The sequence below is a fragment of the Aptenodytes patagonicus genome, chromosome 6, assembly GCF_965638725.1.
Source record: "Aptenodytes patagonicus chromosome 6, bAptPat1.pri.cur, whole genome shotgun sequence".
NCBI lineage: Eukaryota > Metazoa > Chordata > Aves > Sphenisciformes > Spheniscidae > Aptenodytes > Aptenodytes patagonicus.
The window spans coordinates 26,408,122-26,431,882 of record NC_134954.1 but is presented as its reverse complement, the minus strand read 5'-3'; the positions used below and the strand labels follow the sequence as shown (position 1 = coordinate 26,431,882).

Sequence of the window (23,761 nt, the reverse complement as noted above, 5' to 3'; positions counted from 1 at the left end):
TACACTAACCCTAGAAGCAGTGTAATGCTATCCTCTCCTGCTATAAGAATTAGGCCAGTAATTAGTTCCTGTAGCTTATTGCTGTGGTCAGGTGCACGGGACACACCAGGACGTCAGAGAAAAGACTGCGACGAATGCACATAAAAGTCTCTGTGCCAGAAGCACATATGATGCCAGTAAGCATTAAGGCAACAAAGGGGTAGAGGAGTTGACTCAAATTCTTTAGCCTTGTAAGAAAGAGCATTTGTGCCTGGCTAGTGAGGTTACCTTCTTGCAGCAGACAAGCTGGTGATCGAAGAGGAAGAACATCCTCTGTTGGCTCTTGGCTTGAGGGTGGGAGATTTTGGTTAATTCCCCAGAATAGATGAGTTCTGAGCTTCTGACTAGGACATCTTCACCCTGAGAACAGCATAAAGAACAGGTTGGTCTCAGCCATCTGAAAACGGGAGAAGAAATAAGCCCGTAGTCTCGTAAGAGAACCTCAGCCAAGCTGAGGGGGCCTGTGGGGCCTCAATTCTTGCTGATGAAACTCTCCTCTGGGAATGAGAGGGAGCTTCTGTGCTGGAGGACAGCCCTTGTCACATCAGGGAGACGCTGTGCCCTTAACAACAGTGTGTTAAATGAAAAGATCTCCTGTTCCAGGAAGTCTGCTCAGGGCAGCTGATCCATCCCTGACATAAAAGGAGGCACATAAGCAGAGAGCTGCGAATTTAGCCTGACATCCTTGGAGAGGGAGACGGTCTGGTTTTATTAAGTCTAAGATTTAGAAAACTAGTAGTTTTGTTTCTTTTATGTAGCAATTTTTTTTAATGAGTCTGCAGGGAACTTTGGCTTCCTTTGCCGCTCTATCAGAGCTTGCCTTTCTGCAAGAATAACATGGCTTATTAAGCGTTAAGGGGCAATTCTGCCCATCTTGAGAGTTTGAAATCACTCAAGATAAAATGGGGGGCAAGAGGAAAATAACACGATTTCACCAACCTACATGCTGATTTTGTTCTGCAAGGAAAGTGGTGAAGCAAAAATCCCAGGGAACATGCAAAGACCTTTTCAGTTGTACTAAAAGATCATATCTGTTTAAATAAAAAAAACACACACAAAGAGGGGCAGCAGAACTGAGGCAGGGCTAGATAGTAATCCTCATTAAGATCTTGCTGTAGGCAGAAGCTGTTGGAGGGTGGGGGGGAGACAAGCAACACAGACTATTCCATTCATGGGGAAAGTAAGTCTCTTACCTCCCAGTCTTCTATTGAACTCTGCCACTGAGCAATTTTGTCAATGTTCTCCAGCCGCCGCTTTCTCTCATTGATGAGCCGAGCAACATTCTTCATGGCATTTAAGGCAGCTTCGACATCTTTAAAATCCCTAGGGTAGGGCAGAGGTGTTAGGCATGACAAAATGACACATGCTTATTGTACCTACACCCCAAAGGAGTGCAGCCTACCATGATCTAGGGCTGGAGAGCAGAAAACATGAGTTCCACTTGCAGTTATCCCAGCTGTTTTATACTGGAAGTCGGAGGTACATGTTTCTGTGGGCAGCTTTTCAGATGCATGCTGGTTTTCAGGCACAGGTTATAGTCTTGTAACAAATCCAGGCCCAATTTGTGGAAGGGAAGGGGGTAAGCAATCAAATTCAGCCGCAGAGGTGTAAATACGAGTTGCTGGAAGAATCTCCAGGGCTTTCCAAGCCTCGTTTTTTCCCCGGCAACATAATACAATATATTCATAATGCCACTGTTTTCATACAGGGACTGATTCTGTCATGCATAGGTAAGGCAGTTCAGCAATAACTGGCTTCATTTCAAATAGGAGCCAATGGTTTATCTGGAAGGGTAGGACAGAAGCTGATCTACCCTCCCCCACTCACCATCTGCTGCCATCAGCTACTTCTGCCGAGTTTAGAGTAGCTGGGAAGGAGCTGTTCTGCAGAACTTGTCTCTAACGCTATTTTCAAAACATCTGCGTACTGCATTAAGGAGCTTTCTGTTAAGAGGTTAGCTTCAGAACAACATGCTTATAGATTTAATAAGCCATGTTTAAAACTGTTCTGAGAAGTAGCAGTGCTGTAAGTAGGAAGGTAAAATTAAGCCACAATGGACCACTCTTAACACTTTCCTTTAATACAGATTTTTCATGTTTTAATTTCTGTAGCTAATTATTTCAGATGCTTGATTAAGTGACACAGTTATTTTCAGCCGAGGACAGTGCCTTCACCCTGAAACGGAGCAATGGATTTGGAGGCTTTTGAGCTGTGCTGAAGAAGCACCGAGTGTGCATGGCTTGACTGCTATAGGCTGCAGCTTCCCACTGGGGAAGCGCTGGGCAAAATTCATGACTACCACGCAGCCCTGACGTGCTGTGGTCTAGTTACGTGGGCATTTTTGGGTATATTCAACCAGTGCTTTTGGAGGCAAAGTTTTCAACACCACCACCGGAAACATTTAACTCCAAAGTATGTATGTGCTGGTATCACAGATATGTGGGCCAAATAAAATAGAAAAGTACCATTAAGAAGGTGGACCTTGCAACTCCAGGTCTGTAACAAACAGGAAAGCCTAGTGCTACTGTAACGGAAAATGATGTATTTGATAGAAAAATACTTTTTTTTCCTGGTTTCTACAAGGTAACCCAGAAGAATCATAGTATCAGCTGCTCTTGGCAAGCTGCCCTCAACACATGATTCTGCATTAGTCCATTTCCATGAGACCAGTCTCACTCCTTCCCTCCCCACCATGCTGACCTACCTGTGTTGGGGGTTGGTGTATTTAAGCAGTTCAGCCAGTTGCAGTGGATATTTGCAGATTTTCTGCACGGGAGTCAGCAGAAACCCATCCAGAGAGATGTCGATCATCTTCTGCAGCAGGCGGCAGGCTTCGAAGAAGTAGACGTACTTGTTAACTTTGGTGAGGCGGGACAGCTCCATGCAGGCATTGGGGTGGTTGTTGCAGTATTCAGAGTATATCTGAAACTCTGTTTGCTGCAAGGGAAATGAAGGGATTTACTGTCCACGTTCTTCAGGGTGATGGCCTGGCTCAAACTTCTGTATGTGAGTTCCCTGTGTAGGTCCTACTCCTTTATCACATGGGGCTGTTTGTCAATTTGTATCCTCCCCAGACTTTGAAGCCCGGAGACCTAAAGTTGGGGATGGGCAGGGTATATTACAAGTTACAGCATGTGCAGCTTATCTGAGAGACCAAGACATTTCCGTGTATTCTGGCCTGTGCTCAGCTGCATGTTTTTAATGATGGGATCGGCAGTTGCTGATCCTGCACTGACCTGAAAATACCATAGCTGTAAACTCGGGTCCAGCTCGAGATTTTGGAATCTTCCTACATTTTTGTGTAAAGTAGCATGGTCTGGCAGGGAGTGTAGTGCTCAGAAGCTGAGGCACTTGAAAATCTTTCCACAGCCACAAGAGGTAGGAGATGTTTGGCTGGGAGGTGGTTAGGGGTTTGAACAGGAGGAGGGTGGTGGTGTTCAGTTTGGTTGGGTGGATTTTTTTAAACAGAGCTTCAGTTCTGTCTGATCAATTTCTAAATCCTCTGGCTTAATCCATGCTCAGCTACCCCTTTCCCATGAAGTCAAGTTTACTTACATATTCCAAGAAGCATGAGCCGACCTCACTCAAATGTGGGTGGTCTTTGTTGAATTTCTTCTCTAGTGCTTTAACAAATTTCTTCTGGCACCTGTAGATGTCCTCAATATTCCCAAAGATTGTCTTCAGCTGTTCTTCTGTAAACATGTCAGCTCTTTTACGGCACTGCTTAATGTAACCCTAGGAGGAAACCAAATTGGAAAGCTTCCTGGGCATTTGCTCTGTGGCTTTTGGTTATCAACAGAAAACCCCATGGACTGTAGTCAGTTGTACACCTGGTTCCTGTACCCCCTTCCTGTATAGGTGCATCCATGTTTTAGCTATTATTTCCTCTAATACCACCCAAAACATGGTAGAAATAGAAACCAAGCCACAGTTACATCACTGCCTTAAACAATACTGTAATCCACACTTGAAGGAGTCCCAGAGCTGCACTCTCCTGTTAAAAACACCTTTATCTGTCTGCAGGCTACAGGGTGTTCTGACCCCAGCACTGATCCACTGACAGATTTAGGCCAATTAAATCCAGTTGCAGATCTGGTTTGGATGCTTGTGTTAGGAAATGCCTGGTTGACTCAAGGAAGAAGGGGGGCACAAAGGACATGGGGGGACACTGCAAGAGGAAAGGCTTGTTTGGTAAGTGTGTGCTGCTTTGCCCCAGCTGGCTCTCCTGGAAGGCACTACATTTTTGTGTCATTTCAGTGAAGAACTATGTTCCTGCAAAACTCTTTTTCAATTACCTTCATTTACCCCAGTGTATATGACGGCATGTCTCTTCTGGAAGGGGTGTCGCAATACTCAGCGTATTTGCAAGTGAAAGACCTAATTGGCTCAACATCCCCCAGTTGTTTTAATCTGAGCATGACTTGCCTGAAGGCTGGTGATTTTATTACCTCAGAACGTATATTAAAGAGGACAGCAGTGCTAGACATTTACTTTTCTCTGGCTTGGGAAACTCAATTAATTACATTTAATGGAATGCGCCCAAGTGGGTGCTCCAAAATCAGAGGCATTTGGGATATTGCTGTAATGAATTGTCTCCTGTTTTCTGAACATGCAACGCCATTTAGCAGAGCAGGCTCTGATGGAAATACAGTCTCATTTTCAGAAAAGTAAAGTTACCCGCTTAGGGTAACTCTCTGGGCGAGAATGGGACATACTCTATTATCCTTCAGACAAGTTCTGACATTCACTTCCCCCTTTATTCCATTACCTCACAAATGTCCTTCAGATGCTTGATGTAGTCTCTCTCTGTGCTTATGATCTCATTGATGACGTTGGTCCTCATTTGATCTTTGGTGGTCTGCCCCATCCCAAAGCGGCGGGTGCCACTGCTGGAGTCGTCCTCTTTGCCACCCTCTACCTTCAGGGGATAATCGTCCATGGGTTCATCCTGGTTTACTCGCAGCTGTGCCAGACACACAAGATGTTCATCGTTTGTATTGCTAAACGCAACTCTTCCAAGGAAAAGAAGTTTGGGAAAGTTGACTGAATGGCAGACAAAGATTGAGCTAGGATAAGGAGCAAAGAGGGCTGCTACATGTATATTACTTGCAAACATATTTTCCCCTTAGGGAAGCTAAGGCTAGATAGCTTTGGGAGGGTACTTTCAAGCCACATGACAGCTGCTCCTACTGTGTAACGTGGGTGGTTTTAAGCAGGCATCTCTTGTGGACAGAAGTCACAGGAATGATACAGAGTCCTCCAGGAAGAATACATACAAAGTCAGGACAGGAAATGGTTTATCAAGTGAAATCTGCTTAGGTACTTGTGAGGGGGTGCTTAGGGAGGGAGGGGGGAAAACCAGTAAATAGTTGCTTTTTTATATAGCTTTATTGTTGTTCTCATACTGTAAATAACAGATGGCCTTCTCGGTGTCTGCTTCCCCAAGATTATTTAAAGATAATTTATTGTTAATATAAAGCCAATACAGATGCCAGTGGGCATATAATATGGTAAGGAATGGCATTACATTACAGGGCTGTGTGTGAAACTCATGATTCCTTCATAGTGCCCATCAGATGGCAGCACACCACGAGCAGAGAAAAATAGCATTTTGTAGGCACGTTGTCCTACAGAGGCTATATTGTCAACAATAGCAAAGTACCTTAGTTTATAGCAGGCAATTATCAGTGCGTTTCATTTACGAGCTTTCTTTCACATAGTAGTATTGTAGCTCTTAGAGTGCCCATGGGAATATTTTGTACACAACTCAGCACAGAGAAGAAGTGAAAAACACTGAAGTAGGAACATGCGTAACTATAGGCACTTTTAGTACAATGACACAGAACTGCTTTAAACTTTTAATGTAGTTTGTTCTAGGCAGGATTACGTACCACTTGATACACGTGTATCTACATATAAACATAGTGCATACCCATCCCTTGTCAGCATAGGCATAATAGCTGGTGAAGCCCTCAAGATGTGCAATCCTGGTTTTCCTTCGCTGTGAGCAGAGTAACATTGGCTAGTCTTAAACTCAGACCTTGGCCTGAAACTTGTGTGGAGTAACTGAGAGACCTGGAGATTTATCTAAGTTCCCAAACATACCAGCCTTCCCAGCAGTAAGCTTGAGACCCAGTGATAATTAGCAGGAAATCTTCACTCAGATGCTTGAGCAAGTGCTGTAATTGGTCTGCTAAAAGAACTTGTTACTCTGCATCCCTAAAGGCTAGCACTAGTCTGCTTTCCCCTGAAACACTATCACAGGTTTTTGCCAGCCAGGACAACAATTCAACTTAGCAGTAACATGAAAGAAAAAAAGGCCTATGTTTTGACTGTGAAAAAAGCAGTTCCGTCCTCACCAGTGCTGAGAGTTTGGTCTTAGTTATCTTACTTGCAAAAACATCCACTATTCATAATAGTTACCCAGCTAAGACTCTCCTGCAACCTATAACAAAGCATTTCAAAACTTTTATAGCACTATCTGCCCCATTTCTCCAAGAACTTTTGCTACAGACACCAGACACCAGATCACCTCCTTCCATGCTTCACCTGGTTTTGGGTCACTTGTGATCTGAAGTGACCTGGATAAAGAGCTAAAGGACTGAGAATCTTTGCCCTTAGGTACACCTAATTGCCTTTGCAGTACTGAGGAGCCTGCCCTGAAGTGGTGAAACCAGAGTCAGGCATCCACACCAACAGTGACAGCCCAAAGAAAGGAAAAAACCCCTTTCTCCTCACAGCAGGAAAGGAGTGCACAGGAGTTACCCACACTCTTTTTTTACCCCCTACTTGCACAGAGAATTCAGATGTGTTTCAGAATGCGCTGTTGGAAATTAATCCAACCTCTGCAGTATACAGCTGGGACTGTCTGGGCTGTTCTGTATAGCTATTTCTATATGGTCTTTGTAGCTGGCACTGGGGGAGAGCCTTGGCCCACAAGTCTTGGCCCAAAAGTGTCAAGTGTTTCATATCTCCCCCCTCATCAGTTGTCCCACATGACCTCCAAGACTTTTTTTGTGGTTTTCTCCTCCATTTTTAAATGCCTGGAATACAGTGCTGTGGGGTAGCCCAGCAGCCTGATGTTTTTAAAACTCCAGGGCTAAAAGAAGGTGTGTGCATGATTCAGGTGGTTGCATACTTTGGGATATAGCATTACACTGGACCCAGCACCAGATGGAGGAAGCTAAATTTGGTGCCATGCTTATCCATACTGTCTGAAGTGGACACGAGAGTGAAGACCTCTGCCAGCTGCATCTGTGATTCCTCTAGGAGAGTATTTGTTGCTTGCTCCTGAAGGGGATGCTGTGTGCTTGGGCACAAACTAGCCAATATACATATAGGTAAGCAGGAGCCCAGGCTGCAAACCACCATGCAGGGCAGCTCCCCAGCTGGAGCAGCTCAGCTGAGCTCCGGAGTCTGGAACTGAACCACCCTTGCCCTGATTTACTCATGTAAAGAGGGACTTCTCCACACCGGTGGCAGCTCAGCCAGGAGGGCCCTATATGCCAGGGCCATGTGTAGAGGAATAGTAAGAAGACGTGTTGAACCAACTATCTCTAGCAGTGAAAGTGCTCAGGAGTCACTACAGAACACTAAACCTGGAGAAAAAGAACACTTGGTGCTAATGGAGAGGCATAAAGAGACATCAAGCTCTTACCCGTACAAAGCTGGCTGGAAACCAGCCTTCGCTGTCCAGAATCCTCCCCCACCACCACTCCTTGTTGGTAGCATCCATTACTTCAATGACATCGCCGGCCTTGAATCCCAGCTCTTGGTCATCCATCGTGACATGGTCCCAGAGGGCTTCTGCATACACCACGCTGCCATCACTGATGAGCTGTGCACAAAGCAAGTCAAACTGTCAGCTCCACCTAAGAAAGCAACACAGTCTGCCAACGTGGCTGCAGCTTTGGCACCATTGCTGCTGAGCCAAACAAGCGTTGATAACTGTTTACTCCCCGTGAGCAATGTGAGAAGGAGTTGGTGCTAGTCTGGCAGTTGCTTTGACTGACCTTGCTCTCAATAGCATTTATTCAGAATCGCTTGAACACAGTTTGTTTACTACCATAAAGAACATAAATTTGATGCTTTGGAATTTCTTACTGGTGACTTTGCCTCAGCTGGCAAACAGGACTCGGTGGTACGTTGTTGGTGGAGGATGCTCTTGTGCTGCCAGTGCAGCCCTGCCTTGAAATAAAACCTTGAGCATCAATGTTTAGAGACATACTTCAGAGCAGAAAGTATTCTGAGGCCTCAGAGCTAGTCTAGGATGGATAGAGCCTTAAGTCTTTAAGGTGGTTAAACTTAGCACTTAAGCTGCTTAAGTCTTCTGAAGAATTCAAGTAATTATGCTGAGGGACAATGGTTATTTACTACATGTCCCATAGAGGGCCTACTCTAGGAAAAAAAGGACCCCCAGCAATTAAAAAACCAAAACCAAAAAAACATCCCACATGGCTAGAGGCTGTGAGGGGGCTCTTGAACAGTGATGATGTGTCTATACCTGCCTGATGCCATTCTCAACCACTCACACTTTAGCTATGGTGTAGCTAGGTAACACTTGGGACCTGTTGCAGTGGTGTATTTGTAACCTGGTCCTGCTGGCCACTACAACAGTAGTGCCTGCCCAATGCCCACAGGTTTATCATGTCACAGTCTCCTTTGAATTTCAACAACCAGAGTTACACACACGGGCTTCTCAGGGCCTGAGCATGACTGGGACTGTCTGAACACCAAGGATTTCCCCAAGAAGGCAGAGCGTATACTGGAGTCTTGCTAAAAAGGACTTAGCCATTCTGGAGTGGCAGTGAAGCCCTATTTTTCTGCAGAAAAATGGTGCAATGATAAATTCTGGAAAGACAACAGGAGGACCAGTCTGTGAGGCACAGGGGAGAAAGAGAACCTGTACAAAACCCACTGTCCATGGTATATCTCACAACATTGCAGCAGTATCACCAGAGCCACATGATGCACATGTCGTCCATGCTGGGCACTTTAGGTTGCTCGGTCACAGAGTTAGTTATCTACTGCTCTGGGTTACTATTTCTGCCCCTCCCCCAAGAAGAAAGATGAATGTTGTAAAAGAATGTCAGGATAATCGCGCATGCAGTGAATCAGGAGAGAGTTAACGAGGCATTTGAAAGAAAATTCAAATACAATCTGCCTTTGGATAGCAAATGCCCCTTCACTGAACCAGAAACAGCTTAACGCAGTATTTCCATTGTGACAAAAATAACAGGATGATGGGGAAGGAGAGGATGAGAGGTTCCCACTTATCTACATAGCCAGTATGTCGGCAATCCCCACGCTGCCTTTGCTTAGCTGCCCTCCGCTGCACCACCACAGGGATCAGTGCATCTTTACTGCAGGTTTCCGCTCTTCACAGAGGCGAGCAGTCGCTCTAGAGAGGCCCAGCAGGCAGGGAACATAAGGGTCATGCTGCTGTCATGCAGCCGGCCAGTGGCACGATGAAAATAATCCAAGAGTCTTAAATGGTGTCTCACTAGTCTAAGCTCCTATAGCAAGGACAGGCTTTGATCACAAGGCAAGTACAGAAGTAGTATCATTAGTCTCAGAAAACCAAACATCAGGAGATAGTGATGTATGCACCATACAGCAGAGGCAGCTATGCCCAGTCAAGTGGCAGGTATTTGTCCAAATGAGCTGTGGAGGGAAAAGATTTTTGGGCTTGACAGTTAATGCATACAGCTGTTAGAGCTATGCGTGATGCTTTTTATGCATAGTTCACTTAACAGGCATATTGCGTATAGTTTAACAAGCTTGAAGCGTACTCAGCGTTATGAATAAACCCTTTATTCATATTTTTGAAACACTTGTAGGTCTTGTCAGGCTTCTAGAAACTTAGAGGTTTTATCTTTCTAACATAAAGTAGTGATGACTGGAGTAGGGAAGAGAGCGGATGTAAAAGTGTGTATTTTTCCAAAAATCAGCTAGCAGACTTCAGTTACAGAACAGCTGGGCTGTGGATGATGGTGGATGTTAGCTACTCTCAGAAAAGAGCTCTGCTGCTGCTTTGAGCAATCCACTTGTGCGCAACCCATCCATTTGCTTTAGCAGTCCAACTTCAGTGACTAGTGACTGTGTGGACCACAAGCGGAGCCTAGCAGTTCCCTTCTGCAGGAAGAGAAGAGCATTTAACAGGGTGATGGGGTGGCTGGAGCTGAGCGTCTGGCCACCTCTATACAGAGGAGCCGGTTAATGCTGATCTCACACACGCTGTTGGGAAGTCACCTGCACTTAGGTAAGCCCGACCACCAGGTCGTGCCGGAGCTGCTGCCATACCACGCTGAGTTATGTATCCCTGTGGGTAAGGGCTGGCTGTTGCTCAGGAAACTGGCATATGCTAATAAATCTTTAGAAAGAGTGGCATTCAGCAGGCTTTTCAACATGCAAATTGTGACCAGCACTTAAAGAACATGGTTATTTCTGAGATAAAATACCTTTGCTGTGTGCTTAAATATGTCACTCTGAATCAGTGCTCTGAGTATGGCAGCGGCACACATGCCATGACCGTGACCAGAGGGAGGCTACAAATGGACTTCCTCTGTAGCATTTTGATCACACAAGCAGAGCACTGATGATGTGAAGACGTTAATACCTTACAGTACCAAGCTGTCAGGTCTCCGTGTCTTGATGAGAAGACGAGACCAAGCCTGACCTAGCATTAACAGCATGTTAGGGTTGATACACCCAGCTCACAAGGGGACAGAGCCACATGGTTCTTCTCAGAGTCACCGAAAGCCATGTGATGGACTAGTGAATCCTCAGCTGGTATTTTAATCCATCCACTAATATTAATATCTTAAATTTTCTCTATTCAACAACAACCATACTGTGAATGTGATTTGTCAAATACAGAAAGTCACAACTGACCCATCACCAGCCTGGCCAAATAGGCACAGGCAAGCAGACAAGCCACTACCACAGACAGTTCTCGATCAAAGGTGTGACTAAAAAGATGCCCAAAATACAGGCCAGGATTTGATTAACTGACACCGAACACCATGTTTGTAGGGAGGAATGATCAATGTGGAATAAAGCAAGAAATAAAGAGGAAAAAAATGCTTTATATGTGCATTGGATTGTCTCAGTTTAGTACAGCAGCACTTGAAACACCTCCATGACTGCAGGCTGACAGGCTCTGCACGGTCTTCCTGCACTGCTTCAGTCTGTGCTTGTATTCTGGGGGGGCAGGCAGGGGAGCAGGCACAAACACTGAAAAGTGTTTAATGATCACCATGCTCAGTGCTCATTTTTCTGTTAGCCCTCAATCTGTACCAGTCTGTACCTTTACTATTTTTTTCAGTTGTATCCAGTCCGATTCCTAGGCTGATACAGAAATACCAAATATACCCAGTGTAACAGTCCCTTTCCCGGAGCAAATACTAAAGGGTAGCTCCTGAGCCAGGGCTGACATTTCCATGGCACAGAAGCACCTACGGTACTGCATGTCACTGCAGCAAGCAGAGCTGCTCCAGCTGGGACAGAGCATGCTGCAGTGTCCTCTCCGAGGAGCATACTGTTACTGGGGAAAAAAGGGTTAGGACTCCTACTCCCTATCCCAGGAATGATAAATCACACCAGCAGATAAAAAGGTTTTCTGCAAAATGTGTTGGAGCATGGCACAATAAACCAGCTATATTGTGAGAGCTGCTTACCTTCCAGAGAAGCATGTGTTAAAGGGAATGCTCACCATTTCCAAGCATGGCAGCTCCCAGGCTCAAAAGACTCATCTTACCACAGGTTTTGATCTTTGCAATTAAAGCAAGGTTTGAAAAACAACTATTAAATTCCATATGAAACAACATTTATGTGCTGGCTTTGTAATATCAAGGACAACTCAGTACATGTTCTGAAGTGGCCCCAAACCAGGCTCTAGAAGAGAAACATTAGAAGACAGAGAATGCAAACCCAGCCACCCTACTGCTGCTCTAGCTACTGCAGCTGGCAGCAGTGAAAACAAACAAAAATTGGCTATTTTTGTTGTTTATAGCAACATTTAAGTTTGTAGACAGCAGTGTTTGCAACCCAAAGGCAGTACTAACACTGATACTTTGAAACTGAAAATCGACTGCAGCTCTAATATTGCATTGGCATTTCTGTGCAGCTGCAGCTGCTTTCCCTACTGCCCATGCAGCTACAGCCTCGCTGCTCATTTACAAACACAGCAGATGCTAAGGGAAGGCGCCGGTAAAGCAGTGCTCGTGCAGGTTGCTCAGTGTATCACAGAAAGATGGAGGGGGGAGGATTGCTGCATTACTCCTCCAAGCAATGCCTATGCACAGGCTGCCCAAGAGGAGACTCAGCCAGGGCTATTGCACATTGCTGCCTCAAAAGAAGTCCATTACACATGGGCAAAGAGATTGGGCATGCCAAGGCCCACGTCTATGGGCTTGTTTGCATTCCAGCTACTCGGTCCCTGTTTGTCTCGGGCTGGACACCTTGACATAATTACCGTGTATGTCCTGGTCTTGTTCTGACAGGAGCTCCAGGCAATATTAACAGAGATAAAAGATCTTGACAACTTACAGAAGGAGGGATGAAGACTCCTTTAGGAAATATTTATCTTTGAGCTACTTGGTTCTAACTGAATAAAATTTGAATAGCTTTCTCTTGATAATGCCAAGTACACTGGATCATATAGAGCTAAAAAATGAACCCAGGAGCATCAGAAGATACAGGGCAGTTCAGGGAGAAGGTGCCAATAAAATGGAATTTACTCTTCAGCTCTGTGACCCTAAAACAGACACCTTCCATGAAGAGCACCTGAACCTAAGCCCTTCCTGATGAACTAAAATAGTTGCTGTGAAGCCTGCATTCTTTGCTCAGCGCCCCCAGGACTTGTGCGTTACAGACTGAAGCTGAACTGCATCAGCACATCAAACATTTAAACCCTGCAGCAGTCCTGACCCCAGAGGCAAAACCCCCTCCCCGCTCCAGTTCCTTCACTAGTCACTTTGCTTCCAGAGCTTCTCTTCTGCCTTCTTTCATGCAAAGTGCAGCAGATGAGTTAAAGAAAAATTTTACTTCCACTCTTGCCCCAAAGGTAGTGCTTCACACAAATACTTATTTTTTCTGAACGTGGGTAGAAGCCAGCTAGCCTCTCCCTTGAACTGAACACACGGGATAGTTTTCAAATCATCCTGATAGCTTGCGCTTGCTTCCTCTCAAAACTTTTAGCTTCACTGTTTAATGATGGACAAGAGAGATGAAATTTATCTCATAGAGCTTCTGTCATATGAACAGCAGACATCTAGTCTGAACGAGTTATCTTGATTGTCTTTACGGAGTATCTCCCCTTTGTGGAGAGACATGGGCACCCAAGGGAGAAGGGTTCATCTTAGGCATCTATCTTAGCATGATGAATTAACCAAGCCCCTGGGCGTCCTGTCTCCCTTCACTGCCAGGGAGGAATTTGGGCTAGCTAAGACTTGCTGCCTGGCTGCAGGGTGCCAGAACCACTGACGCAACTCCACAGCCACAGCAAACACTTCATTGCTTCTTGCTGCTCCTCTGTCTACATGTTTCAGGATAACACAAGCCTGCCTTGCCACAACGTTACACTAGACACGTGTCCCCACATGGGCAGTGGGTTGCATTCATTGCTTCAAAAGCAAAGACCTGCATACCATGCCCCCAGTCAAGCCATGCCCTCGGCATTCGTTGCCCTTTTGCCTACTGTGTCAGCTGCATATTTCTTCAGCACAGATTTTAGAGTACTGATTAAGGATAGTGGAGGACTGTCAGGCATTTACCAAACACTGCAGATCCCCATTCAAAATATTTTAATTTGACAGTGATTCTCCTTAACAAAACTGAGATGTCAGTCAGCCAAGATCTTAATCCAGTTAAGTGTGCTACACTGATATTCTATAGTGCTGCTTTTTTAATCAGTGCCTGTAGTCAAACTCTTCATGTGACATCTTGTACAGCTGCTTCCATTTACCAAGCATTCAAAATTTGTCATCACATTTATTTGGTAAGAACTATTTTCCACAAAACCATTCTGACTGGCATTAATTACATTATTCCCTTTTATTTATATCATCTGAGTCCTGATTCCCCCTCAGAAGTGGTTTAAACAGATGGGAAGAAGAGGAGGGTCCCCCCGCAGCAGGCAAGGAGAAGCTTTGAAAGCTCCCTTTATCAAGTGCTACAGGAGGAGGGAAGCAACCCTTGTAGAAAGTGGAAGAGGCAGAGTTGTGCTCCATGTTATTTCAGCCTGCATGTGAAGAGTACAGGGTGAAAAAGCATGCCAGGTGCATGTCCATCTGAGTCCAGTTAAATATGATTTTTCAAACTCCAGAGTGGTGCAAGAAGTTCTCAGTTCCTCACCTAAGATATGGGAGCTGATTATTATAATGCAAAACAAATCAACTGAAATTGCTTTAGACCGTTTTGGCTGAAATAGGCCAGGAAAGTTCTTAGGAAAGAGTGGGAATAGTTACCTGTAGCTGAGGAGGACACATACTCATCTAGATCCTGTCAGTGCCCTCAGTACCCCAACCATCACTCTCCTATGACCTGTATATCAAGGGAGTGTGCTAATTTTGGGAGCTAACATCCTTAAGCTTTGGCATAAGGAAACAGGAGCAAAGCCCTTCTCAAACCTCCTAGTACTCTGCAAAAGGTTGTCTTTGTATCACATTTTGTAGTTGAATGTTGCAGTTGCTGGTAGTGATTACAGTAAGTAAAACTATAAAACAGCTTCCATTTTAACCTTCCATACAAGTTTCCAGAGGATACTTATTTAAACTTATGTCTATAAGACATTTTCTGGTGTAAGTGAAATATATTTTCAAACTCTTTCCAAACAAGCAGATAGAATGCTGAGTGACAGGGTGACAAAATGGCAAATGAAATTCTATGCTGACAAACGTAACACAAGCAATATCCAACAGAAATGACTAACTAAATGAGCGTCTCCTCAGGAATGTCTCTGCAGAGAGATTTAAGAAAACATCAGGCCTGTTCCATCAGGGTCAGAAAGTCTGAACGTCAGGAATGACTCAGAAAGAAAGAGGGAAGAGGAGAACTAGACAAGACACAAAGAGCACCACAAATCGAAGGTGGGAAGAGTTTCTAGGCCAGTACAAGCTAAACAGACCTTGAAGCAGCAATAGAGAAAGGTGGATGGAGGGTGACCAGGAGATGAAGGCTTACAAAATGGTTATTCGTAATGCAAGGCCGGTGGGTGCCCAGTGAAATCGCCAGGCGAGAAGTTTAGTACAAAAGCAGTACTTTTTCCCTGTGGTGTGTAATTGAGCTGTGCCACAGCATGCCACAGAGCCAAACACATAAATGATTTAAAAAGCGGTTAAGCAAATGTATGTCCTTCAAGGCCATTTAAACACATCCTATCTGGATACAACCCATCAAGGATCTTAAACACACCTGGAAAGGCACACATGGGAAAGAGCCAGGCTATACTTGCATCTCTTCCTGAGCAGTTACCCCAAGTCACAGCTAAAATTGTTACCGGGTGGCCCTACAGAGCTGGTCTTAGGACATCAGGGTAGCAAAAAAACACAGAAGAAAAGAAACGTTGACTATTCATATTACCCACAAACACCTCTTGAAAATGGTAAGCCCTGAAAATGTTAACTTGACAGGGACAGATATGTTCCCTGAGGTACAGCAACACTCTCGTTCAGGTGGAAAATTAGCGATTGCCAACACAGTAATTACAAGGACGTTAGGATGTCCTCTGGGGTAGAGCTGTCATCCTCCTGGCTGGGACTTCTCAGGCAGAGGTAAGTGCAGCTCTTCCACATGGCTTCGACATAACATCCCACACACTGTTTATCCTACCCATGCAACACTTGCCAGGCGCATGGAGGAAGGTCAGTCCACACACCTGGAGTAGCCATTTGTCCCTACCACATGCATGTCCAACTCTTGGCCTTTTTTTTTTTTCCCCCAAAAAAAGGAGGATGTAAGTGTACCCAGGGAAACGGCTGTTCAGACATTGCCTGGGAGGCATTCAGGGAGAAGGAGTCCCTGAGCGCAGGTTACAGGAGTCAGTATGTGTCGCATCCTCAAAATGTTCAGAAAGGCCTTTACAATTACGAGCTCGAAGGACCTCAAAACCTCCTTAAGCACTTAAAGCCAGAGAACTTAAGTCATTCTAAAGCTCTAAATCAGCTTAAACAGCTTAAATTCATCTAAGGTTTTAAAGTGTTTTAAGCATTTTAAACCCATCTAAAGCCTTAAAGTGGCTTAAGGAGCTTGAAATACTCTAAGGCTTAAAAGTGGTTTAAGTGTCTTTAACTTTTGGCTAACCCACTCCTCATACCTCTCCCAATTGCACGGCAGCCGTCACTCCAGGTTAAGGTAGGATCCAAGTGCCACAGTCCCATTTACCGCAAACAGTCCAGATCTGACAGAATCATTCTTTTTACCCCTCTTTCCAGCTACTCTGGAGTGCTTTGGGGAGCGCTGAGCCCCTCTCTCCTGGCTCAGCACAGGCCCCACATCCCGCGGCTGACAGCTCTAACTGCAGCGGCTGGAGGTGGGTGCACACAACTACTCGGGGGTTTGTAACAGGGTTTACTGGGCAGGTGCCGTAACAGCACCTGGAAATCAGCCACACACTCTTCTATTTTCTTTGGTTTCAAAAACTGGAAAGGAGTGAGGCCTGGGCTTGAACTCTCAGGTTTGAACAAGACTTTGATCTAGGGGCTCAGACATCTACAAAGTTTCTAGTTTCTGGTTTGGCTGTAGATGAAAACCCTGTCAGACTGACTGACTCCCCTCTTCACCTCACCAACAGTTTTGAAGTCTACATTTACTGAAGAATATGAAGCATACCTGGTTAATGCAATTTTTACATCTTCTGATGCCCTGATTTTAATTGTACAACCTGGGAATGGAAATAGCCCAGGATGTTTCTGTTTGGTTGTTCTCACATTTACAAGTGACTGCTGTTGCATCTTTTTTACACTACCATTTCTCAGGCACCCAAATAGAAACTATTTTCTTTAGAAAATTTTACTTAATGTTACATTAACACATTTTTATGTCACTAATGCTACAAACTCACCCCATTCCCCTCTTGCTGCTGTGCACTCCCACCAGCACATCCCCTTGGGATATTTCCCGTCCTTTCCCCTCTCTGCAGGACAGCTCCCGATCCCACTGCCTCTCCCATGACTTAATTTGAGATTTTTCCTTTCTACCTCCTTTTTTGCTTCTGCTTTCACCATTATTTCTTTGGACATGTGAGGAATATACGGTACAGATCCCCCAAGGACAACGTATTCAAAACAGTTCAGCTGCAGCTCATCCGACACAGGGATTTATTGAGGATAAATGTTGCATCCTGGCTCTTTGCAGAAGAAAAGGAAAGGAAACCATGCAGTTCCCAGAGCTCTCTGCCTGTTGGTGACTGTTGCTATTCCCTTCCCCCAAAAGATACAGCAAGTTACAGAATCAGTTATAGCTTGAAGGCAAATTAATCTAAATTTGTTTTACAAATAAGGTTAAAGAAAACATTTTAAAGCAGATACAAACTGCATTGCTAGCAAACCGCTCTGAATCATCAAAAGGTCAGCATCTCTTCGGGCTCACAGTGGGCAATAAGCCAGAAACAGCACATGGCTTTCCTTTTCATGTGTGTACATGATTTAATTTTAATGGAACACACTGAAATGATTTTTATTGCTTGTATCTCCTGTGAAAACATCTCCCTTGGATTAACAGTACTGTGCCAAAGTCTGTACAGCACTGGTAGGTGCTGGCAGACATGCTGGGCCAACAGAGATTGTTTAGCAATTTCCGTGACCTAGCTCTCAAAGATGGTCTCCCTGCCTCAAAAGAACCATGCACACTCTAGTATCCGTTTCCTTTCTTCACCTTCTCCTGAGAGAGAAACCCTACAGGTTTCTGGTGACCCAAAACATATTATTTCTGCCCCCCCCAGCCCCACCTTTCTTGTGATCTCTCTCCCAATGCACACACGCTGTTTTAGATCCTTTCTTCACTGAACTAATTGCTGTCTGCCCTTTTCTTTGAAAATGGGGCAGAGGAAAATCTGAATATCAGATAGAAGGAAAAGAAGAAAAAACCTTGATAATGTCTCGCTGTCAGGCAAAGGAGGCTGCCTAGCCTTTGTTTTTGGTTAGTATCTGTAAACATAAAAATGAGTCATTTCTTTTGTAGTCCCTACAGAAGGTTCTTCAAGCTAAGTACACTCAAAAAAAAACCCCCACCAAAACAAACCACTAACCTTTTCATATTGCAAATGTCCTGTGCTAGGTGAAGAAGATTGATTCAAGAAGAAGCAGGTTCCTGGGATCTTCTGAGACCCTGTACTAATATGCTTTGGAATATATCCATTTTATTCACTTGTCTCAAGTCCGCATCATCTGGATGAATAGATCTAATGACCTAAACAAAGCTAAAGCCTCAAAACCAGAACCACATTCCTGTTTCCAAGACCACACTGCAAACAAGCCCTCTAACTACGGGAGACTGAAGCACCTGCTGTTCCTCCTGCAGAACATGGCTTCTTTAGTCCAAACAGGAAAATATCAACATATCTCCTGTTCCCCACAGGTTCTTATTTTAGTCGCCTTGGCTCCCTGCACAACCCTCCCATAGTGGCCACAGGCTTTTCAGTACGACAAAGTAGTTTTGCAAAAGCAGCTCGATGCAGAGCACATTCTGGTAAATCAGGCAGCAATGGGATACTGCAATCCCTGGCTCTCCTCTTTTGGTGTCTAGTGGAAATCTTCTCACTATGTAATTAGATAGTGCTTAGTTTAACAAGTCCTGACTCCTGGACACTACAGGTGTGAATTAGGATACTAAAAATACTAAGTCATGACTCCTTAGCAGCCCATCTTTTCTTAATCTCCTGCTGGAACTATTTCGTTTGGTGAGATGAGGAAAGCTGTTAGGCTGCTGCTGAGAGATCCTGGTGTAGCTCTTTAGATTCACATGTGATGCCTATACACAGTGTTTGTATTTCCACACAAAGTTTGCCACAACTCTGCAGACACTCAACATGCCAAGACTGGACAACGTCATGATTCAGAACAACCACAAGCAGTCAAACCCAGCTCTATGATGCCGTTCTGAGCCACATTACCACAAAGGCTATAGACACTAGGCCTATAAATAACATCCATGTACTGCCCAGCAGTGGTCATTACAAAGCAGCACAGCTTAGTAGAAGACAACATACTAATTTCATTCTTGTGTTGATATCCTAAAGGGATGCAACACCGAACAAGCACAAGATTTTTTTAGTGTGGATGCTATGGTGGTTTGCTCCATGCCCTGTGTCACCTTGGCTTTGCCCACCAGCCTGCTCTGGGTAGGAGCTGCTGCAGGAAGAAAGGAGGGGGGTGAAGGCAGCCCCTGTTCCCCCACCAAGGGGCAGCAGAGATTCAGGTGCCCAATGTGAAACTGGTGCTCTCTGGAGGTGCTCTCTGGAGGGAAAAGCATGCTGGAAGGGACTATGCTAGGGTCTCCCTCCCTGGAGGGAGAAGGGGAAGATGTGGGATGTCAGTGCTGCAATGGGATGCATGGGACCAGAGTCCTGCACCAGGCTCTTGTTCCAGAAGGACCAGATCAGCTGGTCCTTCTGATCAGCAAGGGAGAGCAAACTCCCAAATCTCACTCTCCACAATCCTTCACATCTGACTGGCTTCTCTGCTGAAAGATTCAACAACATCCTCTTGGTACTTGGGGAGATGTTTTTCTTTACCTGCATTACCAGCATAGCTGAGCTGATATCACTTTTATCAATTACAAATGCAGAAGGCTTGCATGCGTGCAGCAGGATAGAGAACGCCATTGTGGGCCTTCAGCAGGTCCATGCTACCACTTTGAGTCACATTTCCACCACTGCCCAATGCAGACACAGAGTGGGTGCACTATATGTGACAACCACAGTCCTGCCTGAAGTAGTACCAGCCAAAGAACAGATACAAAGATTCAAATAAGACACCATTTTATTCCAGAGTTTCCAGCACATTCTGTAGGTAACAAGCCCAGTGACATAGCATAAATAACAAGTACTCCCCCTCTTAAAATCTTTCTTTAACCTGCGTAATGGGACTTCTTTTGTTGGTTTTTTTTTCTTTAAATCAAAACACTGGAAGCATTAATTAAAAGTAATTGTTGATGGTATCATCCTAAATGCTTACTGTGTTTCTTATCTGGCCAGCTCATGCCTTAGATTCCAAGAATAAATCACAAAGACAGCAGATACCACATATCACAACAGAAATGAGTTTAGCCTGGGAGAACAAATTAAGAAAAGATACAATCTAAAGCCCAGATCTCCCTTTGGAAATGATGCCTTGGTCTCATTCCTGTTCATAGACACTCTTTGCACTTGCGAGGCTCAAGGTAAAGCAGTAGCAGAGCAAAGCTCTTGCCTGTTAAATGTTCTGGTGACCTTGCCCCACGCAGGGGCAACACGAACTACCCATGGAGGGCTCAGGGAAGCAGCACCCTGCCCCATCCCTGCACACTGCTTTGCCATGCAGCTGAAGTACACCAGCACTGCAGTGGCAGCACGGGGAAAAGAGTGGAGGCACAGCTCTTACTCTGCATCCCGGGGAGGAGAAGGAGGAGTCCAGCAGCCACAAAAGGGCCCGGCTGGCGTGACCTGGTCCGCAGCAGGAGTGGAGAGCACAGTGGGCACCAGGCACCCCAAGTGCTTTGCAGAGGGGCAGTGACTGCATTGGCTCCCCCTTCCCTGGGGCTGTGGCCCAAATGCCACGGCAGAGCCTGACGTTCAAATGACTGCAAGGAACACAATCACAGCTTTCCTGCAGAGCACACGTCTCTTGTGTCAAATAAGTGCACTGAGAGCAAAGAAAAAAAGCCAACTTTGTTGACTGAAATGCCAAAGGCTTCTCCCCCACAATCCTGCTATCACCATCTACAGCTCCTGCACATGATTCAGGGATCCTTCACCAGCTTTATTTTTCCTGGGCTTTATTGGCCATTGCAGCTTCTTCAGCCAAGATCTGAGGCAGGCTTGAATAAGTCACAACTAGTATCAGACTGATTAATGCTTATATGTCAACCGCAGCTTCCAGCTGAATGTATATGGCTGTAGGTGAAGTTGAGGAAGAAGAAAAACACTGGGTTCCCCATAACAAAACTCGACAGAGATACTTCAGGACTAGTCAGGTATCAAGCACCTAGATAAGCAGTGGAAAGAGAATATTAAAATTACCTAACATTAAATATTAATAGGAGAAGTGTTCCCAGGCTCTTGGCAACCAGTGTTAACACCTGCGGCAGGCAGTGTTATAACACATATCTCCAATAAGTACTCTGTAATCTTGCGATTTGTCTTATCAGGATTTTTAAATGCAAGAACAATTCTACTTTTTTTTGCTCCCAACTATTCTGGTACCAACAATCAGGTGAAATTACCCTATACAGGGGTAATGCAAATTGCCCCATACAGGGAAGGGGGAGGCAATTTCACCAGGGGTTGCATTACCTTTTTCTATAATGTACTTTTTTTCCAGGTTGTCCCTCACTGTCCTGGACTCCCCACAGCCCTTCAAGAAAACAGTTCTTTGCTTTATTTCTCCAGCAGCGGGCAGGTCTTCTCCCACTGGGGAAATCTCATGTCCTTTGTGTCAAAAACTGCAACATTTCCCAGAGAGGAGAGCTGCCTGGAGAAGGCAATGTGGCAGCTCTGTACCTCACAGAGGCATTAACTACCCAAACTCATGTTATTCCTCAGACTTACATTTTCTCTTTAGTATCAGCAGTGAGCATTTTGGGGCACTGGATCAGCTGTTAGCAAGACACTCCTCCACCTCCCATTACATGTACTGGCTGCTTTTGCACATGCTTTGATGTGTTAAAGCAGCAAAGGCAGATGGCTTTGGCTCTCACAGCCACAGCCACTGTAGCTGGACAGAGCAAAGGGAACTTTCTGGAAATAAGGACATCGTATCAGGTGTGGTATAGGCATGGTAAAAGTGCGCCAGAGACAGGAGGGGAGGAGGAGGTCGCAGCATTGTGGGAGCATTTGCCTGCGCACAGCAGGGCTGTGCCTGCTGCGGGAGCCCACCATTACCAGGTTTGGTATTCTATCCCTTCCAAACCCAGCAAAGTCCTTTAGTGAGCAGTGGGAATAGGGCATCCCCAAACTGAGTAAGCAGCAGCTAGCAGAGGGTGAATTACTTCATCACCACAAGACTAGCTCCAGCTACCTAATCAATTTTGTGGGACACTAAATAAAAAGAAGTTCTTGGAAAACTTCCCTGAAGCACCTTCCTAGGCAGAGTGTAACAGGCAGCTATAATCTCCAGTTCAGTGACAAAAGTCACCCAAGGAAAATTTCAGTGATGTGACACCAAGCTAAACAAGAGCACGAGTCACTTCGTGAATCTGGGATCAGTCTTGGCTGGCAGACGTTTGTGCTCAGTTTACCAGCTGCCCCACATGGCTTCTACATGTTGAGTCAAACATTCGTATTACGAATAGAGTTGACCTGCTGGGTACTCTCCAGAGCTACATGTGTATGTGCAGGCCCTGTGAATAACCGCAGTTCTCATCGAACATCAGATGTGTTTTGCACTATTTCAAGATACAGAGCAGGCAAGACAGCAATAACTGACAGTCCAAACACATTGCAGGGGCTGCCATGATGCTGAGGCCTGTTACTGCTGTCGAGAGCAAAACAGTCACTCACTAGATGAGGGGTGAGAGCTTCTGAATGCTCAAGCACTTTCAGAGCCTGCTCAAACCTTGCGCATGATCTGCCCTCACGAGCAGCTGTCAAAAGCTTTCTGTCACTGACACCTATGACTCCAAAGCCATACTTTGGTCCCCCATTTGAAGACCGAGCTATGCTTTCACATCTTTCACTTGTCCTTTTCAATAAGCAATCTTTTTTCCACCTTATGCCATAAAGTTCTGATTCCAGCTGTAACTAAGAGCACAGGTAAAGTTTAGAGGGGAGAGAAAACAGATTTTTTTGAAAGCCAGTGTTGTGTGCTGAGGTTTGGGTTGTTTTTTTTTTTTTTAATGGTAACTTCAGAAAACAACATATACTGGATGGTTCCAGTGGCTATTTATCACAATGTCTAGCTAATAGAGTTAATAGCCTAAATTTGAGACTTTTAATAATTCAAAACTGTTCATGTACATAAGAGATTCCCAGAAAAGTGCAGAGAGCTCAGGCCTGCTGCTGCCCCACACCCAGCACTACAGGAGACTCTCCTCTCTCAGGGAAAAGGATATTCTATACTCAGATGTAACAGAAAGGAGCTCAGCAAGTACAAATTTCATTTCTTAGTGTGCTAAAGTGATGTGGTTTTGTACAACACTAATGTATTACACACAATCACATAAATAACTGGTACAGAGTACATCACTCATGATGACAGAGACAATATCACCATCCGGCCTTTCTCAACATCAGATCAGACTCTAGGAGCCTTAAGCATTCAGGTCTGAAAGGACTGCAGTAACTTCAACCATTAGTGTCAGAAAATGCACTGCCCTCGTGAAAGCTGTACTTCAAGCGCAGATTCCCTAACATACAAAATGAAGGATCCTGCTGAATTTTAAGGGCTTGGATATTTTGCACAGTCTCCAGCGCAAATGCAAGCAGTGTCATTAAGAACAGTGCACCATGGCTTCCTTTCCAGTCTGTCTTCCTCCAGGAATCGGTCTCCATCAATGCCATCAAGTAGAGGGTTGCTCCATTGAGGTG

General features: G+C 45.0%; 1 protein-coding gene across 2 annotated transcripts in view; it reads right to left on the bottom strand.

Moving 5' to 3' along the window:
- The window catches only part of ARHGEF4 (Rho guanine nucleotide exchange factor 4), a 178,854-nt gene that overhangs the window by 4,837 nt on the left and 150,256 nt on the right, over positions 1–23,761 (bottom strand). For both annotated transcript variants that reach the window (XM_076341624.1, XM_076341625.1), the window contains 6 exons: positions 7,697–7,876; positions 4,808–5,002; positions 3,595–3,774; positions 2,744–2,976; positions 1,233–1,362; positions 268–399 (listed from right to left, as the gene is read on the bottom strand). In XM_076341624.1, the coding sequence (XP_076197739.1) occupies positions 268–399; positions 1,233–1,362; positions 2,744–2,976; positions 3,595–3,774; positions 4,808–5,002; positions 7,697–7,876 (1,050 nt within the window). The remainder of the gene's footprint in view (positions 1–267; positions 400–1,232; positions 1,363–2,743; positions 2,977–3,594; positions 3,775–4,807; positions 5,003–7,696; positions 7,877–23,761) is intronic.